Genomic DNA, 27,136 nt, shown 5'->3' with positions numbered 1-27,136 from the left:
AAAACATTCACACATCCATGACCAAGATACATGACATTAAACCTCAAAACAATGGCATCTTAACCGTTCTGATAGCGTATAAAACCGTTAATTTAAACCATCCAAGTAGGGAGACTAGTGTGTTTACGGACCCAGACATGATAGGCTGTGACTAGTAATGCCAAATGGTTCGTAACCAAATTAAAGTACTAGAGTTTGCCATACATCAAATTTTCGGTCAATCAAATTAGGAAACGTAAATAACACAAGTCTCTCATTATATACCGTTGCGTACAGGCAACAGCTCTTGGAACCAAAGCGATACTCTCATGATGTAGCTGTCAGAAAGCGAGCAGAAAGATTCACAATCTTGGCATCCCGTGCCAAAGTCATATACTGATCATGTTGAACTGGAATCTAGAAAGCTGCTGAGGAATGGTTGATATGACTGGCCCATATCTCTGTTCAACATTTAAATGTGGTTTGTTACAAAGAACCAGAAGAGCAATAAAGCAATCATTTTATCCTTTAAAGAAAAAAGAAACAGTATGGCATATCTAAGCAGCAAACTTACTATTTACCATTTCATTAAAACAGTAGAAATACAGAGGAAAGGAAAAAGAGACCTAAAAAAAGACTTTGTGGTAATAACGTTATATAGCAGACATAACTTAAGATAAGAAACATATGATTTGATAACAGTAATTTGCCACAAACACACAGTTCATTCTCCATTTACGCTTTCCCAAGCTTTTAAAATCTTCTATAACTCAAATAAGAAACAGAAGAGAGGTGCAAAACTCAAATTATAAATCAAATTGAAAAATGGATTGGGAAGTAGGTATACTCCTAACCTGCACATTATCGTAGAGCTCAAACAATGGTACAGCAAGAAGTTTCAGATTCTTCGGTACTGCAAAATACTCTTTCTCAGACAAGTGGACGAGGAAAAGCTTCTTGCACTCCTGCAATATTAATGACAGAGGAAGTTGAGAAAAGATAGCATAGTTCATAAGCAGTAACATGAAGCTGCTAATACCTTGGGTTTTGTAATGTGGGGAGGGCAATATGGATACATCATTGTCTCAAAATTGGGCCTCCACCAGATGGCCACAGACTCACCAATCTACAACAATGTAACAAGGAACAGAGTTTGGCATTAAAAGAAATTGTTTCCAAATTACATCATTGCAAAGTTCAAAGGACACAGAGAGGGAAACCTGCCCTCCTCACCCTAGTGAGATAAATACTACAAATCTATACCTGCCAATCTGGCACAAGAGCAGGTGAATTAGCTCCAAGCTTGCTGGTCAGCTTCCTCTTCAGACCCTCGATCTCTGAAGCCAAAAGAAAGAAGATCATAAGTGTTACAACCAACATATAGTTTCCAAAATAGCACAGCTGAAAAGATGTATGGAGAGAAGGTGACAGAATGTAGCAGAAGTAAAAGGATGGTATAAGATGATACCATTTTCTCCAGGCTTCAGGCGTCCACCAGGAAGTTTGCAGAATGTGTTCCCAATTTGCAGAAGAAGAATGTGAGGATGATTATGTTCTTGGACCTGCATGAGAAAATAGAATAAGCAATCAAAGAACAAACATTAAAATGGTCATCTTAGAACCCTAATTATTAAGCCACAGAATGATAATAGTATTGGTAAGTTACAGGTAAAGAAGGATGTAGCAAAAGTACAACACAAACTCATAATGGCAAAAAGGAATGCTAATTCTTTTATAGATATTACCATAGTCAATTTAAAACATACAAAAGTTTTGTGCCTCTAGAAAGGAATCCATTATGTATTAGGATGTCATTCCTCTTTTCTTGACGCATAATCTCCTCTTTACATATGCAAGACATAGTTGTAAATTTCTGCCAGGTTGACTATTGTGATCATATATATACACTTGTACAAGCTATAGACCTCTGAGATATAGACCTCTGAGATGCAAAAACCTCCCATTCTATGACAAAAAATGAACAACTGCCCTAATATACTGACAGCAGATGCTTAAGCATGAACCAACTGAAATATCAGAGCAGCAGAATTGATAAAAACGAAAAGCTGATATACAATTACAAACCTTTTCCTCCTTCGCTAAATGACTAATATACAACCTTACTGACGAATAAAATAATGGCCTTGAAATGTAAGAATCAGAGACTTTATAACACTCTTGAATCATCTTTTTCTTTCTGAATGGAATCATTTAACCAAATATTGAACATGTCAACTTTAAAAAGCTTACATCTCCAAATACAGTAGTTCCAAATCTCTAAAGGCCATAATGTTAGTGTTACTATCTCACAATTACGGTGTATTATAATTTTTCCTCTTCATTAAAATGATGAAGCACCCGATCCCCAATAAAATGCATTTATCATCCCACAATAAAGATAACTATTGTTATGACAAAGTTAAATACAACAAAGAGCATAGTGTTTCAAAAGTTTCAGTGCAATGAATATAACTAGTCAAATCTACATAAAACAGGCAACAGAGGATAATCATATTAATAATTCAAAATAAAAGCAATAAAACATGACTGCATGACTACCATTTGGAGAAATCAAGGAGTGAAAAATATTACCATAAATTTTCACAAAAGATAATGAATCATAAACATTACAAAGTAAATTCTAACAGAGCATGTTATGACAGAGCATGTTATGACATTATGGCAAACCAGAAGCACATTAACATACCAGTAAAATCGCTTCAACACTTGTTCTCATGCCCTCTTTCATATAACTGCAATTCACAATCCAAAGAAGCAATTACAAACTTGAGCTTGTATAAACTAAAGTTTCAACATGCCAGTCTTCACAGTAAACTTGTCCAACCATAACTATTCCTTCAATGGGAACTTTTACTTTAGAGCCTGAATTTGCTTTATTGGATTTTGCTTAGGGATTTTGGAAATGAGCGATATGAAGGTGCATTCTTTTTCCACTTTCTTTATAGGAAGCGGTTTTTTTTTTAAAATGAGGCACCATTTTCCTTTAAGCGAGAGAGAGAGAGAGAGAAACCCTTCCCACAAACAGGGAAAAAGAAAAGTAGACAACTTTCCCAAACCTCAGTTCAAATTTAATTTTTATCAGTAATTTCGTTTTTGATTCATAAATTCCTCCGTTCCAAACGAATCTCCTTTTGATTAAATATGATAGATCAAACACAAACGAGTCTTAATCGCAAATTAAAACATAAAAATAAAACATCATTAAAAAAAAATAGAACATTAGCTTAGCAATCAGGGAAACGGAAAGGATCATTGGGGGGTTTATCTAGGGTTTCTGAAAAATCCAGCAAATGTAATTGAAAAACGAAAATAGAAAAGGAGAAAGTGGTAAAAAAACTACTTGACTTTCATGCGAGCAAGGCGATCGGCAACGGACGTGTCCTTCTCCATCTTCGGCTCTTTGGTGCCGAAGGTGTAGCTGGACAGTGGATACGTGTTCACGACCGGTGACGATACCATCTTTCTCCTCTCCCAGGATTTTCCTAAATCGTAACTCTCTATAAAATTATCGAAACCTTTCTCTTTCCGGCGGTAAAACTAAAACGGTTTCTTAATAATTATATTTGGTACAGAAAAAAGGAGGAAATACGGAGCGAGGCAAAAGCAGAGACAAATAGGCTATTGTCGTATTTATATTTTGGTTAAAATCCACCATAAGTCACTATATTCTTTGCAAATTTAGAATTTAATCTTTATACTTTTATTTCTAGTAATTTAATCTTTCTATCTTTTAGATTTTAAAATTTGGTCCTATTGTTGGCACAGTTAAAAAAAAATTTTGGGTTAAATTTGTTAATGTGGTATTGATTTCAACCAATCAACAAAGAAGAATCGTTCATACAATTATTATTGATATGTAGCCCTTTCAACATTATCAATATAAAAGAAGCAAACAAAACCATATCTCTTGTTGCTTTTGTTTCTCTTTTGTGTGATGAAAACATCCACAACCTTTCCCTTTCCATAGGTTATGAAAATCCTTCCCAATTCCCGCCAATGCAATCTAGTCAGAATGTTATTAACAAAAACTGTAACACCACACTCCCAACCCGATTGTCGGGTCTAAGATATGAAACACCACGTTCTTTACCAAAATAACTACACTTTCATTTCAAAATCTAGCAAGACAGCCAATATTTAATATTTCTAAAAACATCATTTATTCAAATCCAACTTTTTGCCACATATCAACTTCATACCATATCAAATAAACCTATGCACAAGAGAATAATAAAACTTATGATAACAAAAAGGATTTGATCAACAATATATAACAAATAACTAGGCATTTTCTAACTTCATCATAACAAGATCAATCTTAACACTTATTTGCATGAGTTTAACCATTACTTATAAAAGACACCCTATGTACATGTCACGACATTATATAAAAAAAATAAGCATACTCTTATCATCTTATAGATATGTGGTATATATACCAAGTAGGCTTTGAGAATTCCAATAGCTGAAGATCTACACGTAAAAAAGCAATGGCAAGTAAGCATTTAATGCTCAGTTCAAAATGCCAAGTGAACTAAGCACAAATTTAGCTAAACAAGGCATATAGCATTACAATGCAAGGTAAAGCATATATATACACATATTCAAGTGTCAAATATCATAATTACAACCAAAACCATGTCATTTCTTATATGATTATATAACTCCCAATTCCTTCCAATGAGTTCCTCATCCATACCATGCCAATTATATCTAGAGTGATTCATAACATGTTATATCAGGTTCATTTTTAATTACTCAAAATCATATTTAATTTAACGTTTCGTCTAATGCAACCGTAGTAAAAAATGAATGTGGATACATAAGTGAACTACACTACACCAAGATAGCTCAAAAGAGAAATAACTACACCACACTAAAACGCGTAAGTGCTAGGCTCAAAGGCATCAAAGACACACACACATAAACACACAAATACATCCCTCCACCACACCAAGGTCTCCTTAGAGACAATTCATATCCAATAATCCGCAACAAATGTTAAACCATCCAATGAGATAAATAGTCTTCATATCACTACCGAAACCCATACAGAAATGTACATATGACTCTGTTGGCATGCCAACTGTATCATATCCTTTCTACCAAGTTTACATAGACATATATCATTAATGATCATACATTTACTTTCAACAATTACATTTCAATTTTCATAATTCATAAGTCGTAGCTTTATACGAAACATATACTTATCATATAACATACTAAAGATCATTAGCCTGTAACACCCTTAGCTCTTATCCGTTATCGGAATAGGGTTACAGAGTATTATCGAACTTTACGAATTAAATACGAATATTTCCCAACCTTTGTTACGCATACTAAGAATCAATCATATAACACTCATATTGTCCCTTAGATGGACCCTCGATGCCCAATATTCACCTTAGAAGTGAATCGGGATTAAACCGGGTACTCAGGGAATTTTTCCCAAAATCTCAAAAATTTTCTTAGAAGTAATGGACACACGCCTGTGTGGCCAGCCATGTGGCTCACACGGAAAGAAGACACGTCCGTGTCTTAGACCGTGTGGGCATTTGATATGAGGCACACAGCCGTATCCCAGCCCGTGTCCTTACCCGTGTAACTCTCTGACTTAGGTTACACGGCCAAGCAATACGCCCGTGTGCCAGGCCGTGTGGGTAATTAATTTATGAAATTAAGGTGCAGGGGTCACATGGCAAGACTACACGCCCATGTGTCAGGCCGTGTGTCACATACGGCTGAGACATACGCTTGTGTCTATACCCGTGTGGACGAAAATAGGTCATTTTAAGGCCACTTTTCTCACCCATTTTGACATTAACCTGCACTCAACATTCACATACACCAATATATCCCAACCAAGCAATTAATACAAACTAAAACATGTTCTCAACATGACATAACATCACAAATATTTCATTTACTTATACCTACCTATTTAACTCATTTCATTAATTTATCAAATTCTACTACTAATTACATAAACATACATACAATATATATATCATTCACAACCACATTTCAAATTATATCATTGCCAATTCAACCCTATACATGCCATATAAACCAAAATTTACATTGCAAAAACTACCAGATTAAACTGGATAGTGTAGCTTGATGTGTTTATCCAATCTTTCGACTACACATTAATTTACAAGAACATTAAACAACACGAGTAAGCTTAATGAAGCTTAGTAAGTTCAATAGGTTAAACATTGATCTTACCGAACTTAATATAATAAATTAAATTAAATTGTAAATAAATCATACATTTTTCCCTATCAAATACAATATAATCAATAAACACATTGTAACACCCCTTACCCGTATTCGACGCCGGAATAGGGCATGAGGCATTACTAGAACACATACACTTGTAAACGTATTTAACCGAGTTATAAAATTTCATCTAAATTAAAAATTTCAAATTTTTTTAACATGCTTTTATAATTCTTCACAATATATCCTTAAAATATTATATTCATAATAAGTAGGGCCTACGAGACCCAATACATACCCATGCGATTCAATGCTTCATTTCTATTTCATTCAGTTTACAATTTCTCATGCTCACAATTCAAATCATATCACTAGCAATTTCCATTTAATTACCATGTATTTCAATTAAAACACAATAATTAACAATAATTAGATTTGAATTACAGTAGCACAAACTTACTAGGCTAAATTGCAGAAATACCATGATACAGGGGCATTTTGGAAATTTTCCATTTCCCTCGACTTTCCACGCGATCTTGATCTAAATTAATAATTTCATTCAATTTATTAATTTAGAAAATAAAACTATTCAAGTCTTGAAATTTCGTCATTTTTCCATTTTTACAAAATTACCCTAAAAATTTTACTTTTATTCAATTTAGTTCCTAAACCTAAAACATGTAAATTAGCTATTTTTAAAATAAACTCATATTATCAGAATATTCACATATATTTTTCCTCCCCCTCCACTCCATTCCACATCCTTAATGTACTTAACACTCTTAGAAATAACATTTTCTAAAGTTTCATTATTCACCTTTAAGTATATTCAAAGCTGTCTATCCGAGTCAGTATACTAAATTATTTTTATTTGGAGCTACAGAACTCCAAATTATGCACCGTTAATTTTCCCTGAAACTATAGTAAATATTTTTACCATAAAATTTTAATAATTTTTAGTTTAACCAATTGGTACAGTTTATTCTTTAAAGTTTCCCCTGTTTCACTGCCTGCCGTTTCTGACCTCTCTTCACTAAAATCAAATATCTCTTAGTAAAAAATTGTAATGGTAGTGTCGTTTATTTCTCTTGAAACTAGACTTATTAACTAATTTAATCATATAAATTAAAAATTACAATTATTTTTGTACAATTTATAATTATTTATCAAATTTAGAACAAAGGATTCCAAAATCAATCCGACCCTACCTCACTAAAATTAAAATATCTCAAAATATATAAATCTTTTACTTGCTCATCTCTTTTATGTAAAAATAGACTCATTAAAATTTCATTTCATATCTTATTCACTCTCTAATTCAATTTTCACAATTTATGGTGATTTTTCAAAGTTAACCTACTGCAGCTGTCCAAAACTGTTTTAGTGCAAGATGTTGATAATCAAATTTATAACACCCTCCTTTCCTTTCTCTACAATATTTTCTATCAATTCCTCTTTTTTCCCTTCACTAACATATCAAGATCATAGAACCTTATATAATAAATCCCTACATTAACATCAATTCCCTACTTTTTCAATAATATCAAACTCAAAAATATATTGAAATCTTAATGTTCTTACCTTGCTCTATTGATTTCAATTTTTAACTTGATTTTCTCTCCTCCAGCCTTTATTTCTTGAATCTAACTTGATATTCTAGCTCCCAATAGTCTCCTTATCAATTTTCTCTCTTGGTGGCTATGGAAATTCTTTTGATTTCTAGATGAAAATGGTGAATTTTTGGTGGAAGGACCAAATTGTAAAGAAAGTAAAACTTTCTTTCTTTCTCTATTTTTCTCACGTTGGTGCATGGAAAAATGGTAGGTTGCATGCTTCTTCATCTTCCTTTTCTTATATATATACTAAATAAAATAATAAAAAATCATTTAAAAATCAAATTAAAATACTAATAAACTAATATTTATTTATTTATTTAATATAAAATATCTCCAACATCATCATTATCTTCTATAATTCTCTCTCTTCTAATTGACCATTTTACCCTTTATGATCTTTTAAAATTCCATCCTTGAGTCATCACTTAATTTGGTAAAATTATGATTTAGTCCCTCAAAATTTTTCACCTTTTTTAATTTGGTCCTAATCCATCCATTTTCCTTAGTTTCTAATCATTCCACCCTTAAAATATTTACACCACCGGTCCTTCAAATTTTTCATATTTACACTTTAACCCTTCAATTTTTTAGTATTTACTATTGGGCAACAAAAATTTTCTCACTTTTACAATTTAATCCTTTCTTGAACTAATATGTCATATTATACTTCCCAATGTTGACATAACTCCAAAATTTCCCCTTTTTGTCGCTTTATTTCCTTATTTTATTATATTAAAGATAATATTTTACTATAAAAAATTTTGGGTATTACATTTCTCTCCCCCTTAAAATAAATTTCGTCTTCGAAATTTCCTTGTTTTATTTTGATCATGAACTTATTCTTTCATTTCAAAATTTATTTTTAATTCAATATTTCAAACATGAATCAAAGATAAACCTTTACCTTGTAATGAAAATTATTTACCTTTTTACCATAGGCCCAGTAGATTAAATAGAACACTTAGGATATACGGAACTGATACAGTTATTATGCATTATTAAACAGAAAGCACTAAAGTATTATACAGAAAACATAAATGTGCTAATAATCGAAGAGCACTAGCGTGCTATTAATTAGAGAGTGTGCTAGGGTCCCTTAATGATATACCATTAATATCCTAGTAGTTCTAATCTCATCTACTTGGGCAAATTATCTCATGCATGCATATCACTTTTACACTTTTCACTTAATGGTTTTACATCATTTACAATTTAATCCTTATATCAATAATCCGTAAATTTATATCTTCTCCACCTTTAATACATGTATTATATTTCAAAATTCATTATTCATCCGTAATTTACTAATAATTCATATCATGTACTTCACATATCACGTTTACATGTTTTGTAATTTAGTCATCAGCACAAGATTTCTTGTAGCAAAACAATACACTTTCTAAATATGCATGCAAAACATAACAATAACATATCATAAATCAGCCAGACCAATAGGGCTTTCGTCTAACATCATAATTAGCTAACATTATCACAACATAAGAAGTCTATCAGAACTGAACAATTACACATACATATCTCTGAGGATAAAAGAATATATATAATATCCAGAAAAGATCATCATGTTCATTTCGACTATAACCTTCACACACAGACATTTTTACTATTTAATTATCCTTTCTCTGACTAATTTTGTTATCACGAACCTCACTTTATTCCATTCACTAAAAAAAAACTTCCAGTTAATACATACATTCTTTAGGTATCATACCTGAATATTTTGTCTTATCAAATTTAACTTTCAAATTTTTTTAACATGCTTTTATAACTCGGCTAAATACGTTTACAAGTGTATGTGTTATAGTAATGCCTCATGCCCTATTCCGGCGTCGAATATGGGTAAGGGGTGTTACACACACTTCCTTTAGATCAATAATAATATATAAATCTTTCAGTTCAATCACATAAGTCTCTTACAATTTCTTATTGAATCTAAGAACGACTTACGGATATGCGTACATCGTTCTTTTGTGCCATAGTCCAACTATGGTCTTACACATGTATTGCCATGGCCCACTATGGTCTTACATTTGTAGTGCCATAACCTAGTTATGGTCTTACTGTAATGGCCTGAATTTTTAGTGGTGTCAGAACGGTGATTCGAGATCACTAAATCCGACAAGTGAGTAGAAAATATTATTAATTTAGTGAGTATAAGTTAAATGTGAAGTTAGGAAGATTTTTGAAATAGTGAATAGTGTACTAGAAATAAATATTAAAATAATTAGAATAAAAAACGAGGTATCGAGACCTCAGAGATTTTTAATTGAGCCATAAATATTTTTATAAATATTTATGGAGTGTTAATAAGTTAGTATTAAAGTTTCCTCAAGAAATTTTAAAGTTTCGATTGTTAATTGAACAAAAAGGACTAAATTGTAACAAATACAAAATTATGGGAAATGATTAAATAGCTTAAATGATAAAAGAAAGAGGGCTTAAATGCCAAATAGACCCAAGGTCTATTTGGGCTGGACGGCAAGGGCATGAAATCAGTAAGAAAATAAGGAGAATTAAGGGTAAATTTGGAATATTGCAAAATTTGTTAGGATTAAAGTGGAATTATCTAGATTTCTCTTTATTTTTCTGCATTCTCATCAGAAAAAACACCATAGAAGGTTCCCTTAAGCTGGTTTTTCATATTTTTACTGCAAGTAAGTTCAATTATTGATTATTTCTTGAAATTTTTGTGACTTTTACAACTAGGCCCACTTGTTGAATTCATTAGTTTTAGATTTTATGAATGAAATTGAAAGTTTCTATGAATATGTGCTGGAAGTATATGATGATTTAGCATGGAATTAGAGGTTTAAATTGTTTATATGCTGATTTTATTGAAAGGATTGAATAGAAAGTGAATGCTTGAGACCTAATTGTAAAAGAGTTTGAAGTTAGGGTTTTATGTGGAAATTCTGAATTTCAATAGTTGTGAAATAACTTATAATTTCTAGGTAAAGTATAAATTGAGAAAAATTAGCTTAATTGAGGGGTTAATTGAGTAATGACTGAATTGTATGAACTGTGAAATTTGGGGTAAAATGGAAATCAACACTTGGCACTAAAACAGTTTTGGACAGCAGCAGTAGTCTGATTTTAAAAAATCACCAAAAATTGTAGAAATCGAATTAGAGGATGAATAAAATATGAAATTAAATATTATTGAGTCTAGTTTCTTATAGAAGAAACGATGTAAGCAATGGAATTGTAAATCATAAGATATAATAGGTTTTCTAAGACAAGGTCAGAATGATTTCGGGTTCCTCTGTTCTGACTTTGGAAAATCATCAAAAATTGGAGAAAAATAATTAGGGGCTTAAATTTATATGTTTAAAATCCTTAATTAGTATTTTTTAAAAGAAACAAACGAGAACATCATCCAAATCCTGTATGAGGAGATTACTAATTTTTAGTGAAGAAGGGTCAAAACTTACTTATTGGCTAAACCAAAAATTCTGAAAATTTTAAGGTAAGAAGATATGTGAGTCTAGTTTCGGGGAAAATTAGCGGATCTTAATTTGGAGTTCCGTAGCTCAAGATATAAATAATTTAGTGACTATGACTCAAGGAGACAGCTTTGAATGAATTATAAATAATAATGGAATTATAGAGAATGTTACATATGAACATGAAATGTATTAAATTAATGATTAAATTTATTTATTTAAATCCAGAAAATTCAAATACGAAGCTAAATCGAGAAAAATAAAAAGTTCGGGATTAGTAGATTTTTGCATACGAACAAGAATCGAGGTAAGTTCATGTAACTTGAATTATATTCTTAAATGCTTGAATTATATTTTTCTTGATGTGAATATGATATGGATGTTTATTGTATGATAATTGATGAAGTATTGATATTCTTGATGAAAAGAAAAAATAAATCCCGGTTGAATTTGAAAAAGAATTGACGGTAAAAAGGATCTAACCCGGACGGGTGATCTTATCCTGATATAGTCCTCCCGAAGAATATGTGGAAAATGGATTTAGCCCGGATGGGTAATCCGAATTAGGATTTGAATTTAGTCTGGACTGGTAATTCAGATCCAAGCTCATTAGAGTAATTGTCATTGCAGGGGATTTAGCCTGGGACTGGTAATCCCGACAATACTCTATGAGTTTATATTACAGGGGATTTAGCCTGGACTGGTAATCCTGCTGTAAGGATGAGGTTCACGGGAGTGTGCTTTCTGAAATGGAAATGTGCACACATGAATATGAATTGACGAACCCGGATCTGTACACTAAACTGTACCCCTGAAAATCCATCGAAATTTCAAGAAATTCAATGGGAAAAATATGGAAAAATAACAAGGGAATAGAAATCATGGTATTGATGAGCTCATCAAATCATGGTATATATATTATTGATACATGAAAATTATTGAACTAACTTGAATGTTAAGTTTGTGCATGTTAGGGGAATAATGCATTGAATGGATGTATGAATGTTTATTGCATTGTATTGAAAATATTAGGTAAGTATAATTCTTGTTACATGAGCTTACTAAGCACAAAGTGCTTACCTTGTTTCCTTTTCCCTTGTTTTGTAGTGTTAAGAGCTCGGAGGCTGGATCTGGTCAGAAAAGCATCACAATATCAACCTCAAGATTTCGGTATATAAAGAAACTTTAATTTGGAAATCAATGGCATGCATAAGCTAATAAAGTAAATGTTAATGTGAAATGAATGTAAGGTTAGCCATTGGTATGGCTAACAAATCTTGGTTTTGGTATGTGATTAGGTTATCTTATGGATATGTTTGAATCTATCTTGAAAATATGTTGAAATGGATTGGTTGGTTTAGATTAGTCTTGGTTTAAAATTGCAAGGAAGGTTAGAAATTTATAAAGGGGTTATATTGAGTTCATAAAAAAAATTCTTATGGTTTCGATTTAATCTTGGTTTAGTCCCGATGTGTGTTTTGGGCTTCGGAGGCCTATCCAAGGGACGTCATGACATGTTTCGATAAATGAATAGTATTTAACTCGTAATAACAGAAAATTAATTCGGTAAAATCTGGTAATGCCTCGTACCCTATTCCAGCGACGAATATGGGTAGGGGGTATTACACTTATCATCAGAATGCCATAGCCCAGCTATGGTCTTACACATGTATATATATACTGCCATGGTCTAACCATGGTCTTACGTTCAAGGTGTCATAACCCATTTATGGTCTTTTCATTAAAATGACATAGCCCAACTATGTTCTTACATTTAAACACTGCCATGGTCCAACCATGGTCTTATCCGTCAATTTATTCTTTGCAATGGAACGATCGTACTCAATCCTACGTTCTACTCATTTTAAACATTCAATTCAATTTTCATACTTTTACAATAATCTTAATTTCAACAACAAAATATGAATAAATATATTATATCATTCCTAAATTAACAAATAATCATGAAAGTTTAACCATATGAACTTACTTGGGTTGGATTGTAAAATTGGTAATAGTTCAAATACTACTCGGCTAATTTCTCTTTTTCTCATTGATCTACGAGCTCTTGGTCTAGAATGTAAATTTTTTCATTCATTAGCATATATTTCAATTTCAGTCCACTTCACAATTTATACCCTTCAAATTTTGAAATTACACAATTACCCCAACTTTTACAATTTTTGCAATTTAGTCCCTTACCAATTAACTCATCAAATGAGCTAATTTTTCTCAATTAACATTTTATCTAAATATTATAAGCTCTTACACAGCCTTTTATAAATATAATTTAATGTAAAAACCTAAGATTTAATCTTCTTCACAATTAGGTCCTAAAATTAATTTCTATTGAAATTTCTTGATAAAATCATCATATAAAAAATTAAAGCTTCAAATCCATGTTAATTCATTATAAAAATCCAGCACTCATCAATGGTAACTTTAAAAATTACCCATAATATCAAAAACTAATGAAATAGATAGTTGGACCTAATTGTAAAAGTCTCAAAAACATAAAAATTTCAAGAGAAAAGCAAGAATTAAACTTACATGAAGTAAAAATATAAAAACAAACTTAATAAGCTCTCTAATGGCTATTTTTTGGCTGAGAATTGAAGAATAATTGCCTAGAAATCTTTAGATTTCTTTTTATTTAAGCTTAATTTCACAAAATTTACAATTTTGCCCTTAAATCACCTAATTCCAAGATTTTTTTCTGCTTATGCCACCTCAGCCATTCTTTGGGCGTCTAATTGCCCTTTTAGTACCATTTATGCTATTTAATCACTTTAGCAAGTTTTGCATCTTTTTCAATTTAGTCATTTTTAATTCATTAACTAACGAAATGATAAAATTTTCTAATGAAACTTTAATACTACCTTAATGACACTCCGTAAATATTTATAAAAATATTTAAGGCTCGGTTTATAAAATTGAGGTCTCGATACCCTATTTTCAAAACCAATTAACCTAATAATTCCTTCTAAACTCAAATCACTATTTCACAAATCTTTCTAAAATCAAATTTAACTCGTAAATACTAAATAATAAAATTCACGAGCTTACTCATAGGAATTGGTGACTTCAAATCACCGTTTTCGTTACCACTGAAAGTTCAGGCTGTTACATAGCCCTTCTCTTGGCCATATCTCATCAAGCCTATTATTATGTATATAGACATACTTACATTCCATATTTAACATAGTATCCATTTCATCTCATTCATAATTCATTAATGCTTCCTTGCCAAGCATGTCTAGTTCATCCATTTTTAGCGTGTTTGTAACACCCCAACCCGTATCCCTCGCCGGAACTGAGTTATGGAGCATTACTGGAGTTTACCGATCAAACAAACAAAAATTTCAAACATTTCGTATCATATAATATTCATGTCAAAAACCAATCAAACACATTCAAATCATGTCAAAATAATCATCCTAGGTGCCTAACCAATGTACCCTCATTTGTACCACATTTATATCACCAATTTATATTATTAAAACATCATTCAAATTCAAATTATAAACATGCCAAAATTCATCAATTTTGCCTATCTCATATATATACTTAAAACATTAACTTAAATTCACAAGCACATACCAAGCTTTTATTCCATTTACCATACTATACTATAGCTTCAAACACAAGCACATGTTATATATATATGCTAAGCCAACATTATACTTATAATGTAACACCCCTTACCCGTATCCGTCGCCGGAATAGGGTGCGAGGCATTACCAAAACACATACACTTGTAAACGTATTTAACCGTATTATAAAATTTCATCTAAATTAAAACTTTCAAATTTTTAACATGCTTTTATAGTTCTTCACAATATATCCTCTAAATATTATATTCATAATAAATATGGCCTACGAGACCCGGTTTATATTCATGCAATTCACAAGTCTTAACAATTCAATGCTTCATTTCCATTTACTTCTCATACAATTCAATATCATTAAGTTCAATACTAATACGTATTTACCATTTAACTCAACGTTTATCGATTATGATCGAATATATGACTGATTTATACACAAGTCATTCATATATTTTCTAATTTTCCTCCTCCTCCTCTCCATTCCACATCCGTAATGTATATAACACGCTTAAATAACATTAACTATATTTTCACTATTTACTTATAAGTAAATTCAAATCTGTCTATCCGAGTTAGATTCACCAAATTATTTATATCTTGAGTTACGAAACTCTAAATTAAGATCCATAAATTTTATCTGAAGCTAGACTCACATATCTTCTTACCATAAATTTTTCAGAATTTTTGGTTTAGCCAATAAGTACAGTTTATTCTTTAAAGTTCCCCTGTTTCACTAAAAATTAATTATCTCATGGTACAGAATTTGGATGATGTTTCCATTTGTTTATTATGAAAATAGACTCAATAAGGATTCTAAGCATATAAATTATAATTCATAATTATTTTTGTACAAATTTTAATGATTTTACAAAGTCAGAACAGGGGAACCCGAATTCATTCTGATCTTGTCTCACAAAACCTATTATATCTCATGATTTACAATTCTATTGCTTACACCGTTTCTTCTATGAGAAACTAGACTCAATAAGATTTAATTTCATATTTTATTCATCCTCTAATTCAATTTCTACAATTTATGATGATTTTTCAAAGTTAACCTATGGCAGCTGTCCAAACAGTTTTTGTGCATAATGTTAATTACCATTTTTTCCTAAGCTTTCAATAAATGATAATTTCATCCCTGCTCAATTAGCCTCTCAATTGAGCTGATTTTTTTCTCAATTAACACATTATTCCATCACTCTAAGCTACTTTATAACCTTTGGAAATCAGAATTTTAGCACTAGACTTTAATTCCAAACTTTTTCACAATTAGGTCCTACAAATCAATTTCTTTCGAAATTACCTAATAAAATCATCTCATAAACAAATTAAAGCTTAAATTTCATGCCATTTCATCATAAACTTACAACACATATTCATAGAAACTTTCAATTTCATTCATAAAATCAAAAACTAATGAATTCAACAAGTGGATCTAGTTGTAAAAGTCACAAAAACACAAAAAAAATTTAAGAAATAATTAAGAATTAACTTACATGATTCAAATATATGAAAAACCAGCTTGGAGGGACCCTTCAATGGCGTTTTTTGCTGAGATATATGAAGAATTGACTAGAAACTCTTTTAGTTAAGATTTTTATTTGTTAACTTTTGCAAAATTTCCAATCTTGCCCTTATTACATTACTTTTCCAGATTTTTCTTCTCTTATGCTGTCTCAACTATTCCATATTGGCATATTTATTCCCTAAGTCCCTCCTTATTTACCACTTAAGCTATTTAATCACTTTTAACAAATTTTACATTATTTTCATTTTAGTCCTTTTTAATTAATTAACCACCCAAACGTTAGAATTTTCTAACGAAACTTTAATACCAACTCAATGACACTCTATAAATATTTATAAAAATATTTATGGCTCGATTTATGAGTTTTAAGTTTCAATACCTCATTTTCGATTCTAATTATTTTAATATTTATTCCTAATATACTATTCACTATTTCAAAAATTTTCCTAACTTCACATTTAATTTAACTTATACTCACTAAATTAATAATATTTTCTACTCATTTGTCAGATTTAGTGATCTCGAATCACCATTCCGACACCACTGAAAATTCAGGCCATTACAATTTCATTTTTCCTCGTTGGATTTGTGGTCCTGAAACCACTGTTCCGACTAGACCCAAAATTGAGCTGTTATATATAACCTCATATACATTTCATCCACAAAATAACTAACATTTAGACACCCTAGGTACATGTCGACACAAAAGGATAAACATCACTACGTTTGAGATCGGGATCAGTGTTGGATGTTGAATCGGCGATCAAAAGTTAAGTACCTAAACTGCGCACGAAAAACAAAACCGTACGCTGAGTAAAACTCAGTGGTATTTCTATAACCTGAATATTTAAAGACAAAACAATATAATATGCACATAATAATTATAGGCACAATTGAATATTTAAAACCACATTTATTCATACAATGACATTAACCATGCATTACTCAATTCATGAATACATCATTATATACCATACTCAATTTTCATCACTTGCTATATATAATAACTTTCCATAATTTGTTCACATATCATTTAAACAATGGCACTATCCATTCCACATTCAATTCATGAGTATATAACTCATATATTCCATGAATTTACAACATATTTCACATTCTATTTTCAGTTCACTATCTCAATTTCATTTCTCATACCATGCCATTTCAATATCAATTATAAAACTTTAATTATATGTTTACCCCTATTAACACGACTTGGACTCGGACGGGTACACAGATCTAACCAACACACCAATTTGGCACCCAGTGCCTCATTGGATAATTCGAAGTAGTAAATTAACACCCAGTGTCTCATCGAATAAATCCAAAGTAGTAAATTGACACTCAGTGTCTCATCGGTTAAACCGAAATAAATTGGCACCCAGTGCCTCATCGACTTGAAGTTGAAGAAATCCTTGAACTCTTCCAATCCTATAGCATGCCATTTATATCCGACTCAGCCCGATATAGTTAATAGAGTTTCAATTCACTTTTCAAATGCAACAAATATCCAATATCCAATATTCAAATTTCACACTAATATTCATTTCAATTCAAATAATAAATATATTCCGAGCTATTCCCCGTCGACTTTATCTTTCCCCTTTTTAGTCGAGGATTCCGGTACGACATTAGCTATAAAATTAAAACAATTAGAATTCATCAATACAACACAATTCAATTTCATATTTAATATTTCAATTTTTACTCAATATTTGTCTAAATTCCAATTTAGTCCCTAAATCGAGACTAATTTTATTTCTTTACAATTAATTCTATATTTTCACACAAATTTCACTTTAAACTAAATTTAACTCCCTATTTTCCCTTAAATTCATAAATTTTAAAATTTTCACAATTTAGTCCCTATTACTCAAAATTTACAATTTATTCTACAATTCAATCCTTTTTCATTTCTAACTTAAAAATCTATCAATTTAATCCCTAATACTAAAATTATTCAACATTAACACTTAAAAACTCAATAGTTTATAAAATTTCGGCATTGGTCAGGTAGTATTTAACACCGAGATTCTAAAAGCATAAAAATTATAAGAAAATGGACTAAATTGACTAACCAATTGAACTTGGAAACTTTGAACCCTAGCCTTGTCTTTCTTCTTTCTTTATTTCCCTTTTTTTCTTTTCTTTCCTTTCTGTTTCATTTTAGCTTCTTTCTTTCTCTTTTTCTTATTTGTTTTATTATAATTTTATAATATACATACTTAATTCTTAAGGTTTTATATTATAATATATATTTTAACTTAAATTTTATAACAATATTACACCTTGTGCCGCCTAATTTAAAGGAAAATGGCATAATTGCTTCTTCAGTGCCCTTAATATTTTTATTTAATCTATAATTTAACTTTCACCCTTTATGCAATTTAGTCCTTATATCTAACAAAAGAATTCACACAAACATACAAAAAAATAAGGAAAGATAGTAAGTTCCATGAGAATTTACCTTTCAAAACACAAAATGAGTAAGTTTTTCTCAAGGTTTAATCAACAATTTTAATTTTTCCTTTGCTTGCTTCACTTCTTTCCAATTCTGTCTATATAAGTATATAGACACAAAATCAATGGCATGGTTAGCCATTCAATGGCTCACTAATAATAACGTCATGAGATTGACGACCCTATTTAACCTTTTTGAATCCTAATGTCTGAAATACTCGTATCTCACAATCTACCTGATCGAATTTAAATCTAGTCTTGTAAAAATACTACAGGGACCTTATTCTAACATTATTCACTAACAAACCTCAAAATTCTTATCCTTTACATTTAGGTCCTTAATAATAATTAATTAATCATAAAATCAAAAACTTACTTGAAGCTTGAATTTATTGTATCCACTTCAAATCTAACCTGTATTACAAGAATTCCTAATTCAACACTTAATATTAGATGTCATTTAACTCAATTTCTCAAAGTTTCCTCTTATGGTAAATTGAACTAAATCTTTTAATCTTAATAATTAATTAATGGGTTAGTTGAATTAAGCTTATTAAGGATCTAGTAAAATTCACTTAAAAAAAACTTAATAATTAAAGTGTTGTTGATGTTTAAGTAACGAAAGTATTGATGAGAGGATTGAACATGACTTGTTAAGCTTGTCTGACATGTTTCTAGCATGTTTTGAATCAAATGAAGTTAATGCTTGATGCATATTTTGAATGATTGTTTGCAGCAATTGAAATAGGTATCAAAATGGTTCATTTTTACCAAAAACAGGGTTGATGCCCCGATGACCTATCTACCTCGCCACAACATCGACCGGCAGTATGTGACGTTGCGATGGTTGACACTTGATTTGCATGTGTGAATGATCATTACTACGTATTTAACTGTAGTTGCTATGGCAACAGATGCAACATTTCGCAGCTTAGACTTGACGATCGGGTTAGGTAAGGGGTGTTACATATAAACTGTCGATTCTGGATTAATAAATTGATTGCTACCAATAATTGCATGCTAGGGGAAAATAATTATTCTGGCTCTTCAATTCATTGTTATTAATTTTTGTTACTATTTGTAATTTGCTTTGCATATTTATTTGAATCCAATCGGCTTTTATTTACTTTCAAAATTGTCATTTGTCAATTTTACAATTTTTGTTTTAAAATCAATTATTGTAGAGACGATAACTCTAATATTTACTACTACTATATACATTTGCAGATCATAAAAAAATTTGCAACAATTATTTACCATTCACTTACATCTATTACATATTATTATTAGCTCACACACCACAAACATGATTGATCTCATGATTTGATATTAACATCCAATATCGCTTAATCAAAAGTTGAAATTCGACCTAATATTAATTATCAAACTGATAAATATTTATTACTTGCATGTTACGTATAAACTAATCATCTGATAAGGCGTAAACTTGAGGCTTTAATTTATTGATTTGGACTTAGGATATATTCATTCAATACCAGATCATATTTTCATAGGTTGGTACGATACTTATAATTACTGTTTGTTGTGATGAAATGGGTTAAAAGGGAATTTTCCAATCTCATCGTTAATTTTGGATTTTCCTTCATTTTCATTTTGCGCTTTTCGTATATCGTATCAAGCTTTTTAAATACTGAAACATTGCAAATGAATTAGAACAAGACTTCTTTTTGGGTTTTCGTTTACACTGGAGTTAGGATGATTGCTTTGGTTGATGCCCATTAAATTCTTTATTTTGCTTATCATCTTTTACCCAAATAATAACTAATGAAATATAGAAACTTTAGAAGTTAAATTATTGGAATGGGATGCCAACTTATATGGGTCCCATTTATAGAATCCTTTTTAGTGTTGTGATTCTATTTAACTTTATATAACATAAAAAAGAGTAAGGTTATAATTTAATTTTTATAATTTCAGTCTTAGCCAAATTATATTTCTTAAATTAATTTATCTAAGTTTTGCATTTTGGACTAATAACAAAAATTTAACCAAAACTAATAAACTGTCCTAGTTGTAGGGTAGTAAATGGCGAAGTTTAGTTTTCTAAGTGATGGTTATAGCTGAAACACTTATAATGGTTGTAGGATTTGCCTGAGGCATGGTCAATCATATAAGTGCAAGCATTACGCATTAAATGAATCAGAAAGTTCTAAGCTGTCAACCTGAATTTCATCTTTTTTTGCAGTATGTTTTATGGACCTTATGCCTTTTTTTTGGAGTAAACTAAAGGAAGCTAGCAGAGCCCATGCAAAGATATTTTTTGAAGAAAACAAAAGAATTAAAATAGTGGCATCTCAGACCTTGGTCCATTCCAATTGGAGGCGGAGTATAAGGCCAAGACCAAGTATGTTAAGGTTGGAAGCATCAAGAATAGAGTTCCAGATTTCCACCAACTTAAGGGGATGGAAATGGTGAAAGCCTTAGGAGCTACCGAAGGTGATGCATTCCCTGCTGAAGATAGTCATCGTATAGACGAATATGTCAAAATAGGAGTGCAGACACACTGAGAAAATAAGTGCTCCTATTCATCGGGATCCGACTTGACTCAATTAGATATAAATTTGTCTTAGACACCAAAAAGAGGGGGGGTATCAGGCAGTAAGAATGATATGCAGGTGTTCGATAATATGTTTGAGATAAGCACAATATAGCTTTCTCGCAAGGTGCTTGTGCTGGTTTAGTATTTCTGTTAAATGTTTGATACTGGCTTATGATTTAAGTCTGTTATTTCTGGTACAGCTGTAACTTGTTTGTTATTTTTTGCTAACAAATTATCTAGAACACCTGAACTGCTATAAGTAGCCTAGGTGCTACTCTTCATTCTGAATGCTTATAATGTTGAATAAGAAATAGAGTGTTACACTCAAAATCTCTCTCACTTGTTCTTCTTTTTACTTCTTTTTATTCTGTTATCTGTGATTTCTTTCTAATTCATAAACATCATGATTTCTTCATCTTTTATGTTTTGCTTTCAGAATACATCAATGTTATAGTTTCTTTTATAATGTACGCAGCTTTTCGACATGGTATCAGAGCTTTGGAATTGATGATAATCAGCTGTAATTTGCGTCTGCCGTGTGTTTGATTAAATGTCTCTGTAAGCAGAATCTCTTGTTCTTCAGCTATTATTTTTGTTCTTGAGTGATCTTTGGCTGCGATGTCTGTCAATAATTCTGAACAAAATGAATCGATGAATAATGAAACTGTGAATCCTGCTTTTGAGGTCAGATCTGATGTTAGTAAATCATTTACTGCCGTTTTGACCAATAAAATATCTCTGTTGATTGATGAAAGCAATTTTCTGTCATGGAAACAGCATGTTTACCTAACTTTGAAAACACATAGGCTACAAAGTTATGTAGAGGGAACTATAGCTATTCCTCCTAGGGTGATTAACACTGATTCGGGAGTACAAATAGAAAATCCTGCTTTTGTTTCGTATGAGCAACAAGATTCTGCTCTTGCGTCATGGTTGATGTCCTCAGTCAGTCCTTCTCTGCATACACATCTGGTTGGCTTGCACTCTGCTTTTGAAATATGGAATAAGCTGAATCAGATATTTGCTCTTCACTCACGAACTAAGAGAATGCAGTATAGATGCATGTTGCATAATGTTAAGAAGCAAGATAAGACAATGAGAGAATATTTAGCAGAAATTAAGCATATCTGTGATGTGTTGTCTGGATGTGGTCAAAATATTCATGAGGAACAACAATCTGCTATTCTTAACGGTTTACCTATCGAATATGAGAACATTGTTTCAATTATTACTTCTAGTCAGCATCCTTATGATCTTCAAGGAGTTGTTTCAGCTTTGTTGGATGCAGAGGCGAGGATAAAACTTCAGGGAAATGTCATGAGTATAACTGCTAATGTAGCTGTGCAGCAGCAACTCCCGGCAAACAGCAGTGATAGTACTAAGTCGAATGATCAGACTCTTAATTCTAGCTCTGAAGGTATGAATGTTCAGACCAGACCATATTATCAGGGTAATGGCGGGTTTAGACCACGTGGTAGAGGAGAAAGGTACTCAAATAATTCAAGACCCCAATGTCAATTATGTGGTAAGATAGGGCATTTGGTCTCTAAATGTTTTCATCGGTTTAATGCTTTATTCACTGGTATTTCTGACTCTACTGCTACTAATTCTCAGTCATCAAACTATGTTAAGCCTTCTGAAGGTGTGAATGGTTTTTATTGTTATCCTGGTCCCACTACTGGTTTTACTATGTTTAGTCCTCAAGTTGGACATCCTGGTTTTACTGGGTTGAATACTCAAGGTAATCTTGCTGGTTCTGGAGGACTTAATGTGTCTGCACATATACCTTCTACTGGAATGCCTCCTACTCATGCTGGTACTTCTCATTTTGCTGCATATAACTGCAGTATGCTGATAGTCAGCAATCTCAGTCCTGCAAACCCTTATGTTATGTCCTGTAACAATGGTAATCCTTTTGTTAGTGGTGCTGGCTCTTTTTGTTCAGGTTATACTCAAGCTAGTTCAGAAGGTAATCGAATCTCTCAGTGTTTGCAAGCTACACCAGCAGTGGTTGTAGATCCGGCTTGGTACCCAGATACTGGTGCAACTGGGCATCTCACACATGATTCCACATGCTTACAGCACTCTAATCCTGCTACAGGTATAGTTCAAGTCGGTAATGGTTCTTGTATCCCTATTATAAATACTGGTATTGCAACTTTTTCCACTGATCAAAAAGAACTGCACTTAAACAAATTGTTTTATGCTCCTAATATTACCAAAAATTTAATTTCAGTATCCCAATTCACCAAAGACAATAATGTATCATTTGAATTTTTCCCAAATATTGTGTTGTTAAATATCTCACTACGCAGGCTGTTCTGGCACAAGGAGTTGAAGTTAATGGTCTCTACAAATTGGATGTGAATCAGAAATTCAGTGCTCTTTCGTATCTCTCGTCTGATCTTTCATGCTTTACCACTAGTGTTAGTTCAAATAATAATGATTGTGTGAAATGTAAAAGTTTAACTTCTCATGAGTTGTGGCATCGTAGGTTAGGACACACTTCGACACACAATCTTGCACATCTAGCTTCCACATCTGCTATTCCTGTTAAAGTTCTCAAGGATTTTCCTCTATGTGTTGCTTCTCAATTTGGAAAAAGTCATAAACTACCATTTGTACAGACCTTATTTTGCCCGGGCCCATATAAACCCTAGCCCGAACCTACCAACTCAAAAAATTTACTGACCCAATTACAATAACAGACCTACAACCCAAAATTCAAAAGCCCAAATGGCCCAAAGTGTTTGACATTTTCAGAATGCCAGAAACCCTAGGGTTTCTGGCGCCGTTCCCCTGCTGCTACCCATGTGAGCCTTCAGCGCGCACCACGCCCGAGGCCTGCCACCACCAGCCGACCTTGCACCGAAACGGCAAGTTGACCTTGTCATGTACCTGCAAACAAGTAGCAAAAAGAGAGAAATGGAAGCAGACTAGAAAATCAGTAGCAAAAGAGGGAATTTTCTTGCATTTTTCATCTTTTCTTTCGGCTATAAAGCCAAGTATGTGGTGAAATGTAAAAAGGGGGGGATTTTTGGATTTTTTTACGAGATTTTGGGCGTCTCTATTTTGTATTTTTTCTACGAGATTCAGGAGAAAAAGAAATAAAAAAGGGTATTTACTGATTTCGATCTAAAATATTTCTTTGTATATTTTTTCACTCTATTTATTTTCATTTTTATCAAAAAAATACGAAAAATAAAAAGAAAAGAACAAAAAGGAAGGACTTTTACCTTCATCGGCGGGCCTCCGGGGTGTAAAAGCCTCAAAATCGAGCTCTACTCGAAAAGAGGAGCAAACAAAGGCCGTTTTGGGAGGAGGGAGGTTTTTGAGAGAAAAGAGGAAGAGTTTTGATTTTTTTTAGGAATGGGGGCTTAATGAATTTTTTTAACAGAAATTTGGTTTAAATACCCAAACGAAACGGCGCCGTTTTGGCCTGTTTCATTCGGCCTCAAAACGACGCCGTTTTGCGCTACCCGCGGGCGACCCGACCCGTCCGACCAGGATCCGCGCGTTTTTGAGGCTAAGGGTATATTTACCCTTTTAGCCCCTCTATATTTCTCCCATTTTATAATTTAGTCCCTTCATGTTAGGTTTATTTTATTTTTAATTTTACCCTAAAATCTTGTTCTGATTTCATTTAAGTCCCTCGAAGTTCTACGTTTTGGTGGATTGGGATATTTTTCATCTCGGTCCCTCTTCTTTCAAGCGCGTCACGGATTAATCCTTTACTTCATTTCATTTTTTTTATTTTTCCCTGTGATTTTGTTTTGTTTTCAATTTAGTCCCTTTTTATTATTATTATTTAACTAATTAGTTATTATTATTATTATTATCATTATTGTCATTTACTTATTTATACTGTTTTTAGATTTGTTATATACATATATATATGTACATACTTATATACATACTTACATATTTCTAATTTTCATATATGTATATACTTACATTTTTTATATATACGTTAATCTATATACATGTATACATACATATTTTTATAGTATGTGCGCGCATATATGTTTTTTAGTTTATATATATATATACCTACCTTTATATTTTATATATTTCATAACTTTATATATATACATTAGTATACACATACATATTTACATATATATTTACGTACATAGATTTTTCACACTCTCATAATTTTATGCTTACGCATATATCTTTTTACCTTTTTATGATCTTATTCATCTATTTATTTATTTCATTTTCATTATTGATTCGAATGAATGGTTTAATTTTACTTGCTTGTATACATTATTGATTTGTACTTTTTATTTATCTTATTTTTGTTGCAATTGCTCGTATTATTTTTGCACTATTGTATCCAATATCGCCTTGTTACGAGTATTAACATCGTGTTTTATTAGATTAATTTATTTCAATGCATAAACTACAATTTTTGAATAAGCAAAATCTTGTGTTTGGATTTGAGAATATCGTACCCTAACTTACTGGGTCTCGATTTTCACAATAAATCTAAATACACGAATCTTTTCAAACTCAAGTTCTAGATGATCTCCGGCATTAAAAAAGATCGTGTCCTAACTTACTGGGCATGATCCCTTTTCTAAACCCGAGATAATTAAATATCTTTTTAAATAAGTAAATCTTCTGCATTTATTCTCGTATCGGGAATTCGATACGTTGTGTCCTAACGCATTGGATATGACAAGTCGTTTTCTCAAGATGAAGATTTTTCTAATAAATTTTCGGCATTTATTCTCGTATCGAGAATTCGAAACATTGTGTCCTAACTTACTGGATATGATTCTTTTTCTCGATTAACGTAAAATATGCCTATTTTCCGAAAAAAATTTAACATTTCAATAAAGTATTGTATTTTTAAATCTCTTTAAAGTTTTCAATTTTCGACTTCAAGACATTAAGTAATCAACTAGGTACCAATTTTGGGTGTTACGAGGGTGCTAATCCTTCCTCATACGTAACCGACTCCCGAACCCATTTTTCTGAATTTCGTAGACCAAAACCGTTGTTTTAATAAAATTAAATTGTTTATTAAAAACAACCCCTTTTACGAGGTGGCCCGATCACACCTCACAAAAAAAAGATTGGTGGCGACTCCCGTATTCGTTTTTCAAAACCCAAGTTGACTCCGTTTTTCATCCAAAAAAATTGTGTCAACACGATTTACATCATCAACCACTGAGTATACTTCTCCTTTACAACTTATTCACTGTGATGTTTGGGGACCAGCTCCATGTGTGTCTTCTGGGTATAAATACTATATTTCATTCATCGATGCATATTCAAGACATGTTTGGATTTTTCTTTTGAAACAGAAGTCTGAGGCTCTGTCTGCATTTCTTGTGTTCAAAAAGCAAATTGAAACAATGTTTGATAAAAAGATTAAGGCGTTGCAAACTGATAGTGGTGGAGAGTTTAGATCATTTGTACAGTACTTGCAATCATTTGGCATACAACATAGATTAACCTGTCCTCATACTTCTGAACAGAATGGTTTAATTGAACGAAGACATAGACAAATTGTAGAAATAGGTCTTACTTTACTTGCACAAAGTTCCATGCCTTTAAAATACTGGTCTGATGCTTTTACTTACGCTATTAATATAATAAACATCTTACCTTCCAAGGCTATAAATAATAAAACTCCTTTTGAAAAATTGTATCAAGTTAAGCCT

The 27,136-nt window shown here is 31.7% G+C and overlaps 2 protein-coding genes and 1 long non-coding RNA gene across 7 annotated transcripts; 1 reads left to right on the top strand and 2 right to left on the bottom strand.

Moving 5' to 3' along the window:
* Positions 1–18: 18 nt before the first annotated feature.
* LOC107890737 (pre-mRNA cleavage factor Im 25 kDa subunit 2) lies at positions 19–3,615 on the bottom strand. Its single transcript, XM_016815264.2, has 7 exons — positions 3,341–3,615; positions 2,687–2,732; positions 1,448–1,541; positions 1,243–1,316; positions 1,019–1,105; positions 834–944; positions 19–440 (listed from the first exon to the last, which is right to left on the bottom strand). The coding sequence occupies exons 1-7, from the start codon at positions 3,457–3,459 to the stop codon at positions 369–371; spliced, it is 603 nt and encodes a 200-aa protein (XP_016670753.1). The 5' UTR covers positions 3,460–3,615; the 3' UTR covers positions 19–368.
* A 17,243-nt stretch (positions 3,616–20,858) lies between these two features.
* LOC107890735 (uncharacterized) lies at positions 20,859–24,589 on the top strand. 5 transcript variants are annotated; one of them, XM_041101093.1, is made up of 4 exons: positions 20,860–21,358; positions 21,937–23,277; positions 23,407–23,562; positions 23,777–24,087. In XM_041101093.1, the coding sequence occupies exons 2-4, from the start codon at positions 22,080–22,082 to the stop codon at positions 23,797–23,799; spliced, it is 1,377 nt and encodes a 458-aa protein (XP_040957027.1). In that variant the 5' UTR covers positions 20,860–21,358; positions 21,937–22,079; the 3' UTR covers positions 23,800–24,087. The 5 variants fall into 5 exon arrangements, with proteins under 5 accessions (XP_040957025.1, XP_040957027.1, XP_016670752.1 ...); XM_016815263.2 differs by having other exon boundaries at positions 20,861–21,585; positions 21,937–23,562; positions 23,777–24,589; XM_041101091.1 differs by having other exon boundaries at positions 20,859–23,277; positions 23,407–24,589.
* LOC107890736 (uncharacterized) lies at positions 24,015–25,243 on the bottom strand. Its single transcript, XR_001682025.2, has 2 exons — positions 24,698–25,243; positions 24,015–24,359 (listed from the first exon to the last, which is right to left on the bottom strand). It is a non-coding gene; the product is annotated as an uncharacterized lncRNA (long non-coding RNA).
* Between the last annotated feature and the right edge of the window lie 1,893 nt (positions 25,244–27,136).

Source organism: Gossypium hirsutum, chromosome D09 (genome assembly GCF_007990345.1).
Source record: "Gossypium hirsutum isolate 1008001.06 chromosome D09, Gossypium_hirsutum_v2.1, whole genome shotgun sequence".
NCBI classification, from domain to species: domain Eukaryota; kingdom Viridiplantae; phylum Streptophyta; class Magnoliopsida; order Malvales; family Malvaceae; genus Gossypium; species Gossypium hirsutum.
The sequence above is the reverse complement of the archived record's forward strand: the minus strand, read 5'-3'. Positions and strand labels throughout refer to the sequence as shown.